The sequence below is a fragment of the Acyrthosiphon pisum genome, chromosome A1 (assembly GCF_005508785.2).
Source record: "Acyrthosiphon pisum isolate AL4f chromosome A1, pea_aphid_22Mar2018_4r6ur, whole genome shotgun sequence".
Classification (NCBI taxonomy): domain Eukaryota; kingdom Metazoa; phylum Arthropoda; class Insecta; order Hemiptera; family Aphididae; genus Acyrthosiphon; species Acyrthosiphon pisum.
In genome coordinates, this window is record NC_042494.1 from 82996205 (window position 1) to 83007130 (window position 10926).

The window sequence follows — 10926 nt, forward strand, 5'->3', positions numbered from 1 at the left end:
CTTCGGCCACGGATCGACTACAACAACTTACCATACACTTGTTTTGGGCATTCGGCACTATATAATACAATTTTGAAGGTCAAACAAAAAAGTTGACGAGTTTTTATTAGTGTATACTTGAGTATTTTTTTATTTTATATAGCCGTGTATGTATATAGTTTATATTATTATTGTTTTACAACAAACGATATCTGTTTTAAAACAAAACAATATGTTATCGTGACATCGCTTCGTTATTTACACGACGCAGACGTGTTTAAGTAGGTGCGCGCATTTGGAAATTTATATTAATATTGCATTGCAATTATTGTAATGACGTGTTATAATGTACATAATATTGTTTTCACCCGTTGCATACATAATACATAATATATACTGTATAAGGTTGGGATCTGATTCAGTACATCGTGTGATGTGTATACGTAGACGCGCGTTTTGTTTTCAAAAAACTTTAGAACAATATTATGTTCGGACGATCTGTTGGTATATATTTCGGTTTTGTCTTCCTATAATAGTGGCGCGAAGAAGAACAATTTTCTGGGTTTGGGTGTGTGTGCTTATGCTTAAGCTCCCCGAGCAGTGCAGATTTCGAACCCGTGGGAAAACATTTTATGGCACAACAAAACGCGCAATGTTACAATATTTATTAATGTTAAACAAATTTAATTCATATAGTATTATTATCAATTATAATATTTGTTCAACATAATATTTAATAAACAAAGTGTATTTTGAATATAAACACACTTCACCAGTTCGCCACCCACACCCATCATTCATGCTTAATATGACAATGCAGCTTTTCAGAGTGCAGTTTTGATATCCATAATGAATTAAACATTGTTTTTCCTAAGAGCATGTGGTTCATCACTCTCAACTCCATTCCCTGTATAATATATTCGCGCCACGGTTCTTTTATATCCATGTACACGTAAGACTGAACTCATTATTTCAAAAATATTAATTGTTTTTGAAAATATTTTTTTATACACAATTGTACCTAAGTCGTTAAAAAACATTTTTCATTTATGTATGATAACATGCATTTTTAATTATTTATTCCAAATCAAAATAATATTTAGGAGTATAGGATGCATAAAAATCAAATTTGTGATGAGTAGTTTATGAGGTGCAACGTGCAAGTATTTAAAGTTTAGATTGAGCGGAGTGGAGTGGTACCGTGAACCAGCGTACCCAGAGTACACCGAAAAATGTTAGTCCACTACTCCGCTCATCAAAACTTTAAATGCTTATTAGGTATACCTTTTAAATAATAACCTACTTGTCCAAAATTTGTTTTTTTTATAAACATAGAAATACTCTGAATAATATTCTACTCCGGAATTTGTTATTAAAAAATGTATGCTGTCATTCAAGGGATAAAAACATAAAAAATAATAACGAAAAATATTGTTATATATAACTTAATTTGTATTACGAAAAAGAAATATTTTCAAAAACGTTATTGTCTTCTCAAATAATGAGAATTTCTTACGTTGAATGGATCACCCAGAATTATTCCTACCCATATACCATGTATAATGTAGATATATATATATTTTGACATATTTTACTCGTTGCAGTTGAACGTCAAGATCAACGGGCTGGACAACAAAGGCGAGTCGGCGCTAGATCTGGCACTGCGCGACCACCAGACCAGCATCGCGGAGATGCTTTGCGAGAACGAGGCGGATCCGGACGCACGCGATCGGACCGGATATACCCTGCTCCATCTGGCCGTGCAGAGGGGAGACTCGTACGCCGCCAACTTCCTGTTGGCGCACGGCGCTTCCGTCAGCTCGGTGACGCCGGACCAGGGCGACACGGCGCTACACCTGATCGCCAGCTCGACGCCGCAGCACTACGGGACGCCGGATGAACCGACGTCCGCCGCCGCTGCAGCCGCCGCCATGACGGCCGTGGCCCGGTCGCTGCTCGACTCGGGTCTGGATCCGAACCTACCCAACAGCCAGGGATTGTGAGTGTGCCCAGTTCTGTACCTATAATATATATACTATTATACATATATATTATTAATGACAGCCGCAGGGATTTACTCGTTTTTATCATCCATAATTATTTATCAACAAAATCCAATAATAAAATGTATTATTACACTAAGGTTTTTAGAGATTCTATTTAAAATAAGTGTTTTATACTCTGGGTAGTAGATATAGTATGAAACAGAAATGGTGGGAAGGGGTGCAACCTTTGTAACTTTTATTTTTTCCAACGGCCGTTTTTTGATTTTAATTTTTCGTTCCAGCACTCCTTTGCACTTGGCCGTGTTGGTGCACAACGACGACATACTCACGCTCTTGTTGGACGAACACGCCCGGTCGAGCAAGATCGACTTGAACGCTCAGACAGTCGACGACCACACTCCATTGTACTATGCGCTGATACACACGCCCAAGCTCGACACCGACGACAGCTTTGCCAACCGTTTGGTGACGGCCGGAGCGAATCCCAATCCCGTGAGTAGTTGTCGTTGTCATATTCTCGACCCGAGAAATTTAACTTATTTCGCTTTCCTAACTTTTTTAGATTTACAAGAAGACGTCCAATTCTATGTTGCACATCGTCTCTGACGAGAGTCTCGAAGACGCAGCTCTCTTCATTACGGCTCGTTGCAATAACATCAACTACACAAACAAACTAGTAAGGAAATCAATTTTTTTATTAAAGTTTCTTGTATGTTGAAAACGTTTGATTGTTATGCTTTTAGGGAGAAAGTGCATTACATATCGCGTGCAAAAGAGGACTGTCACGTCTCGTTCGACGTTTACTCGAGTTTGGAGCAAACCCGAATCTACAAACATTACCACCCGATGGTGTAATATTGAGCACGGATGATGGTATTCAGACCTCGTACAGACTTTCGCCATTACATATGGCCATAATTAACAAACAGGAGGGTGCCGTGAATGCCATCTTACACCACCATAGTGAGATAATCATTATTTTTATATTGTTGTTCCCTTAATAAAATAAATTATTGACTATGGTTTCAATTTTAGATACTATCACTGCTGAACCCAAAGATGGATTGTCTATGGTAAATTTGAATCTACGCGATTCACTAGGAGATACACCTTTATCATTGGCATTAAAATGTGACATGCAACACATTGTGCCTGATCTCATTGCTGGTAAACTTAATGATTATTATTACATTAATTAACACATTCAGCCATTATAACAACTATATTGTAATAATGCTTAAACAGGTGGCGCTGATATTGACATGAGAAATGGTGAAGGTATGACACTCCTACATCAAGCAATATTGAAAGGTGATGAAAAAACTGCTTTGTATTTAGTGAAACAAGGATCAAACTTTGATGCTAAGTAAGCCAAATACATTTTATAAGGTAAATAATATGATAAAATTATGAACTACACAGTATTATAATTATAGAACACAAGATGATCAAACACCATTGGAACTAGCTACAATCAACGGCCAGAACATTGTGGTTGAAGAATTATGCAAACGTGGTGTTGATATGGCAGTACCATCGTCAAATGGTGACCCTATACTATGGCTTGCTTTAACCTCCAATCAAGAAGATATTGCTTCTACGCTTGTCAAGTAATTAGTCTGGTTTCTGATAATCGAATTTAAAACACAATTATAAATAACACTTTTACTGGTTTAAGGTATGGTGTTGACACCGATTCGTGGAGTGAAGGGCCAGAGGGATGTCTGCAAACCCTTCTGCATCGAGCAATTGATGAAAATTCTGAAAGTGCTGCTCGTTTTCTTATTCGAAGGTAAAATCATGTCATTTTACGTACATTTGTAACTTACAACATTTAAATGTTTTCCAAATGTTTACAGCGGCTGTGATATTAATAATCCACGTAAGCCGGGACCGGGTGGTCGTGGTGGAGATGAGTCAAAGGATCAATCATCTCCATTGCACTTATGCTGTCATTGGAGCCTGCAGAGTGTAGTTCAAACATTGTTAGAACACGGTGCCAATGTCAATGCTTGGGTAAATAATAAATAGATTACTAAAACAATAATTTAAAAATCAAACAACTGACATTCAAATAAGAATCAAGCAAATATAATTTTTCCATCATTAAAATTATGAAACTTTAATCACTTGATTAAAATTTCATTCTTGTTGAAATTATCTATACACTCAATGTTTTTATTTCTTGTGATGAAACAGACATTGCTTGCTGTTTAAATTTCTGTTTCTATTGTAGACACAATATTAAAATATATTATAAAAAAAACTAAAATTGTACACCTTTTTATATACATTGTACTTAAATAGTTAAATACAAAGTTTCTAGGTTTAGTCAGAGATATCAATCAGAATAAAAAATTAACGGTGCCAAAATAATATATAATATAAATAGTATAAAGTATAGAGGAGGGAGTCTACACCTAATACCCCAAATATTTCTTACGACATAAAAAGAGATACGCAATCAAATAAAAACACAATATATGGATCATAGACGTGTTGTCTGCAGGAGTGCCCCTGAAAAATTTCTGAACCAAAGATTCTTGTACCTTGACTACCATAAAAGGGGGTGACTTTGGATATGTGGGGTGAATTCAGACAACACCATGTTTTTTTAGTTATCTTATAATTTTAGAATACACGTTTGATATAAAAGTAAAAACCTGATACTCCACATTAATATCTATTATAACCTCCATAGAAAATAATATTTATTGATGACATAGTGGTGTCATAGTACATGTTATGGAGGTAAATACAAAATATTATATTTTTGTATTTTTAAATTATAGAACTACATTTACTACTGTAGCCAACTAAAAATAGAACTATTTGATTGTAGTTTTCGGTAACCTATACTCGTTAATTTGTCTGTGTTAATTGTATTAATATGTGCAAATTGTTAAGTTACTTGATCTCACACTGTAGTACTAAATTGTCTTAATTATTACCAAACGTGGGGTTACTTCAGACAACACATTAACTATGCTCAGATCATATGTCATCAATGTAGGTCGTCCGACGTCCATGTATAAGAATTATAATACTAATGATATTTAAAATGTCGCTGATGATGTTAGTTATAAAAAAATGACAACACAAATAAGTAAAAACAGAAAAGTAAAAAATAAATTTCAAGTTGACATGTTTATAGAAAAGCAATGAATTATTTTTTTAGAATATTAAATAATTATGTTGTATTTGCGATAAATGTATGGGGTTTTTTTTTATTCAATTCATTAAATTATTTTTAAAAATTTCTATATTGTACAAAGTCAACCATTGTAATTATAACATCGGTTTTTAATGAAATCTAATAGGTAGGTACGTGTCCGAAGTCACCCCATTTTACGAGTCACTCAAAACAAAATTCAACTTTTAAAAAAAGTGTGAACATTTGACATGATCATTATAATGACCTTAATGATTATTCTTCTGTTATATGATCTTCTTTTCGCTCATTATAACAGTATTTTATTTACTAGTTAGGGTATAATATGTAAAAGTTTAATGTAAGAAATAAGAATATTCTGTTTTTTTAGGTCTAAAATATTCGTTACTTATAATTACTAATTTAACTAACCTATGTGGTATATAATATTATCTTCTGGTTACAAGCGTGAAATAACGTAAATATTTAAATGAAGTATCTAGTTGAAAAATACACTGTGATAAAAAAAAAAAAAAGTCCACTAGCTAATATAGTGGATAGTAGAGTATTCTGTGATAATAATAAATCATTTAGTCGATGATAAATGATTAATTAATAACTTTATAACATTTAATCACAGATATCTATTCTGAGCAGATTAAAACCGGCTTCACTTTTTCATGTAAAATGTAAAAATGTTTGTTATATAGTATAGCATAGATATCTATGTATTTATTAAAGAAAAGTCAGGGCCCACAGGGGGAGCCACGGCCCACCCGCCTCTCCCCCTGTGTACACGCCTATTATATGGATTTGGATTATATTTTTATTTTAAACAAATTAATTTTGTTAGCAAAATATTTCAAATGTATTATATTTTTTTAACATTTAACAACTCGTGTCTGTATTGGTACATGTGCATTGTTCTTGATCAAATAATAAAACATAGTAAAAAACAAACAAATCAATTTTTTGTTAAAACTTTTATGTCTCATGCAATAATATATTGTTAGCAGTGCATTTCACTGGTGCAAGTTTATAATTTACTAGTGCTAAATACTGGGATGTATGTTCCTAATTGTGCTAATGGTATTAGATTTTAATTATTTTATATTACGTAGATACTGTTTTTGCTTTTAAAATAATCATGAAACAAATTTAATGATTTAAATAAAATATATTAAGTTTTAGTTTTTACATCCTTCTTCATAATCTATTGACCATGATAAATTTAGGCGCCCACTGAAAATTTTCTAGGGGGGACGGATTAAGTTTGCATATACAAAATACTATATTTTGTTAACTTGGCTTAAACAGTATTTTTTACAATGGTTATCTTTTTTTAGTATATTGCATTTTCAATTTGTTGTATAGTAATTTACCACAGTATACTCAATTTAAAATAAATTTCCAAGAATTCAAGGGACAAATGTCCTAGCTTTTCTCCTTCTGGGCGTCTATGGTTACAATTTAATTTTTAATTATTAATATAAATTTAAACTAGAATCATAAGACTTCTAGTTTTTGTTGGTCTTTAGATTTAGAATTTAACTAGGGATTTCATGTTAAATTTAAACAATAGAAGTAAACTATTGATTTATGTACGTTAATACTAAATTTTATTTGCAGGATGCAGAACATAAAACTCCACTTCATATAGCAATTAAAAATCAGCATGCAGGTATTATAACGTTACTACTATGTCATCCGTCCATTGATCTTACTAAGAGAGATCGCACTGGTTTGACTCCATTTGCGGCCGCTCTGACATGTCGTAATGACAAAGCCGCTCGATCGATATTGGATAAGTTACCAGCAGCCGCAGAACAAGTAAACTATATAAAAACTAAAATCTGTAACAAATGTTCTAACGATATTTCTACTTCAAGTTTGATAATAAGGGATGCAACTTTTTGCACATGGCTATCCAAAAAGGTGACATTGAAAGCGTCTTGTTCTTGTTGTCGGTCAGTGTAGACGTCAACTCAAGAGTTCAAAACGAATTACAGACTACTCCACTTCATTTAGCAGTTGCAACGGGCAATGAAATGTTAGTGCGCAGTATCATTTTAGCTGGCGCCAGGGTACATATTCATCTAATTCATCACATATTTCCAAAACTTTTTATTATATTTACTATAACTATTTGTGTACATTAGGTAAATGATCAAGACACAATGAAGAGGACAGCATTGCATGTAGTTAGTGAAGCTGGACATGCTTCAATTGTGGTCGCACTGTTAAATAATAATGCTAATTTTGATGCAGTCGATTGTGAAGGTCAGTAAATACTAAATACGTATTATTTACAAATATTAAGAGTTTATTTTACCAATGTGGTTTCTCTGTCTTACTATTGTAAAACGCTCCATAATATATATTCCTCAGTTCAAATTTCGCGTTTATTACTATATTAGAGTGAATTAAACCTAATATTATGAAACATAAAGGTAAAAACATAATATGTATTCTCTTATTTGATATTTACAATATTTTAGTTTTTAAGTAAGCTAGAGTATGTATAATGTTAGTATTTAAAATTGTTTTAACTTGCTTAAAAATTAAAATATCATTAAAAACCAACTTTAGAACTCAGATAATATTCATACCTTGGAGTTTCATAATAAATCAATACACTCATATATTTAAGCTCACAACGCAAAATTATAAATGCTGAACATTTATTTTGGTATGTTATATGTTAGCAGTGGTGTATTGGTACGGGTACGCGGGTATACGCCGTATACCCATCAGAAGATTTTCGATTTTCGGCGTATACCCAAGGTAAAATCTTATTTTACGGGTATACGCTTCCAAAATAACCAGAAAACCAAATAAGATTTAAAATTTATTTAATAATTCATATAGGAAAAAAACGTTATTCGTTATTATATGTATTAATGAATTACTTATCAATTGAGGTAGGTATTGAATATAAGTTATATAACAATATGCGTCGTGTTTAATGTATTTTAAGACTTTAAGTTCAATTTAGTAAACCCAATATTGAATACAAAAAATCTATGTGGAAAATTCTATAGATTGTACCTATAATAATAATGTTATTATTATTTTAATTTTTTTGACATTCGAGTTGATTTTGTTTTATTTTCTATTGTTACATTATAAAAAAATTAATAAAATAATGTTAAAAACTATGTACTAATTGAACTGCAATAACGATATATAATATATACGATGATATAATTTGATCGTTTAGGTTACGTACATATTTTATTGGTGCGTATACCCATAAATATATTTACCAATACACCACTGTATGTTAGCAGTCCTGTAAAGTATTTGAGTAAAAGTATTCAAATACTTTTTTTAAGTATTGAATAACTTTTTAAATACTTTCAGCATGAAGTATTTTGAATAGTATTTTAAATACTTTTTTTGTATTAAATAGGTACTTTGGTTTTTTATTTCGAACATTTTATTTTTATTCAAAATAATTGGTTGGAAAAATATTATTGTCAACTACAATAATAGAATAATAGTCCAAATTTCTAAAAATAGTTATTGAATAACAATATTCCCTTTAAATTATTAGATAACTTACTACATATGTGTTTATATTACGATAATTAAAAACCCACTTTAAAAATCAAAAGTATTTGAAAAGTATTCCAAATACGTTTTCAAAGTATTTGAGTAGTATTTTAAATACTTAAAAAAAATGTAATTGAGTATTTACTCAAGTACTTTTTAAAAGTATTCTTTACAGCACTGTGTGTTAGTAAGATAAACGGAAACACACATTTTCTTAAGTGTTTCATTAAAATGTAGATATTGCATATTTATTGTATATTTATCGCATTTGATATTCCTGCAAAGGTCAAAATGCATTGCACATTGCTTGCCGCGAGGGTCATTTACAAGTGGTTCAAACTTTACTGGGCGAATCCGAGATCAATGCTGAAGCTTTGACATTGAAGTGTCGAAATCCACTTCATGAACTGGCCAAGTATAGTAAGGAGAGTTCGGCAGCCATATGTGAAGTATTTCTTGAGTACATGCCAAAATACCCTCTTGAGGTACAAGATGCTGAGGGAAATACAGGTATGAAAATCATTTTTGATGAGTAGAATTTAAAATATGGTAAAATATTAATGCTTTAAACATATTGTAGCATTACTATTGGCGTACATGAAAGGCAATGGAAATTTGTGTAGGACTTTAGTAAAAGCTGGTGCTTGCGTTGGAGCTATGAATAACGATGGTATCACTATATTTAACTGTCAAATGGCTACTACTCAATTGTTGTTTAGGTAAATAATTTTTTTTTCTTTGATAATTGTGTTATTCAATTATTATTATTTACTTTTTGTTTTTATTAGATTGCTTGATAGTTTGACAAAAGAGCCGCCATGGGTAGACGGATGTGAAGTGTGTCAGGAGTGCGGATTGAAATTTGGTTTTACAATGCGTAAGCATCATTGGTAAGTAATGACAGACATACTGAAGTATATTTTGTTTCATTTACGATCATATTTTTTTTTTTACTTAGTCGTCATTGTGGTAGACTATTATGTAGCAAATGCTCCAGTCAAGAAGTTCCTATCATAAAGTATGGGCTAGTGAAAGCAGTAAGAGTCTGTGCCTCTTGTTTCCAAGTTCTGCAAGGCGGCTAAAGAGTAGTGAGTAAAAACCGTCTACATTGTGACCACATTACTTGGTTATTTTGATGTATTTATTACGGTACTCTAAATGTAACCTATTGTGCAATTCAATATTTTACTGTTCAATTTTCTACTCTAAATAATAATCCAACATGGCTTTAAAATATTTACATAATTGCATGTATTTGTTTATTATTGTATTCATTATTTTATTTCATTTAATTCCATTTAATAATTTTAGATACCTTTATTACAATATTGTTTATTATTACTTTTTTTTTTAACCTTTCTATTATATTTTATGATAAATTATTGTTATTATTAATCATTTATTTTTACACATACATATAATTTGATTATTTTTGTACAATTATATATTATATCTACTATAGTATAATTGGTTACCTATATAAATTAATATGAACTGATTACCATAAATATAATGCTTTTACAAATCAAAACATTCACCAATTTCTGTCCATTCTATTGAATTACTCTTCCTTAAAATGTTTTATTATGCTGTTTGATTGAGCCATCCCAGCCAAAGTTTATTCTAATATTTACTTGTTTATCTTACAACTATTAGAGAATAATCAAAGCATTAGTCAATGTTATCATTAAATTAACTCAAAGCACTCATAAACAATAGATAATATGTACCATTTCAATACTTGGTATATGGTGTAACTCAAAAACAAATAACCGTAGATGTTTGGAATTTTCACCAAATATTTATCTTATCGTTTTCTACACATTTTCAAAATATTTTAAAAGTTCTTGTACTATTTATAGATATTTGGCCTTTTTTTTCTTTAAATGTCGATTAAAAAATGAGAAATTTACTTCAGTTATAATAATAATAATAAATGTATTTATTTCATTTCATAATATATACAATACTAGCTGCCCGACCTTCCTCCGGAAGAAATTATTTTTTTACAATTTAATTTAAAAACATATGACTATTTTTTGGCTATACAAATAATATAATATAATTACATATTGTAATTATTGTTATTGCTAATTTCTGAAAATTATATATCCTACATTTTGAATTCAACCACTGGAGTGGTAAATTGTATTCTTTTTATTATAGAATAGAGATAAGGTAGAAAAAAATATAACAAAAAATTATTTGTTCAATGAATAATATATATTCAAATGG

General features: G+C 30.9%; 1 protein-coding gene across 1 annotated transcript in view; it reads left to right on the forward strand.

Moving 5' to 3' along the window:
* Positions 1 to 10217, forward strand: part of LOC100167884 (rabankyrin-5) — a 43988-nt gene extending 33771 nt beyond the window's left edge. The window contains exons 7-22 of the mRNA XM_001945737.5: positions 1584 to 1978; positions 2267 to 2477; positions 2548 to 2661; positions 2729 to 2948; positions 3021 to 3152; positions 3231 to 3351; positions 3422 to 3595; positions 3664 to 3777; positions 3845 to 4001; positions 6766 to 6966; positions 7026 to 7220; positions 7296 to 7416; positions 8977 to 9201; positions 9272 to 9410; positions 9480 to 9581; positions 9650 to 10217. Coding sequence (XP_001945772.2) covers positions 1584 to 1978; positions 2267 to 2477; positions 2548 to 2661; positions 2729 to 2948; positions 3021 to 3152; positions 3231 to 3351; positions 3422 to 3595; positions 3664 to 3777; positions 3845 to 4001; positions 6766 to 6966; positions 7026 to 7220; positions 7296 to 7416; positions 8977 to 9201; positions 9272 to 9410; positions 9480 to 9581; positions 9650 to 9773 — 2745 coding nt within the window. The 3' untranslated portion in view covers positions 9774 to 10217. The remainder of the gene's footprint in view (positions 1 to 1583; positions 1979 to 2266; positions 2478 to 2547; positions 2662 to 2728; positions 2949 to 3020; positions 3153 to 3230; positions 3352 to 3421; positions 3596 to 3663; positions 3778 to 3844; positions 4002 to 6765; positions 6967 to 7025; positions 7221 to 7295; positions 7417 to 8976; positions 9202 to 9271; positions 9411 to 9479; positions 9582 to 9649) is intronic.
* Positions 10218 to 10926: the final 709 nt, after the last annotated feature.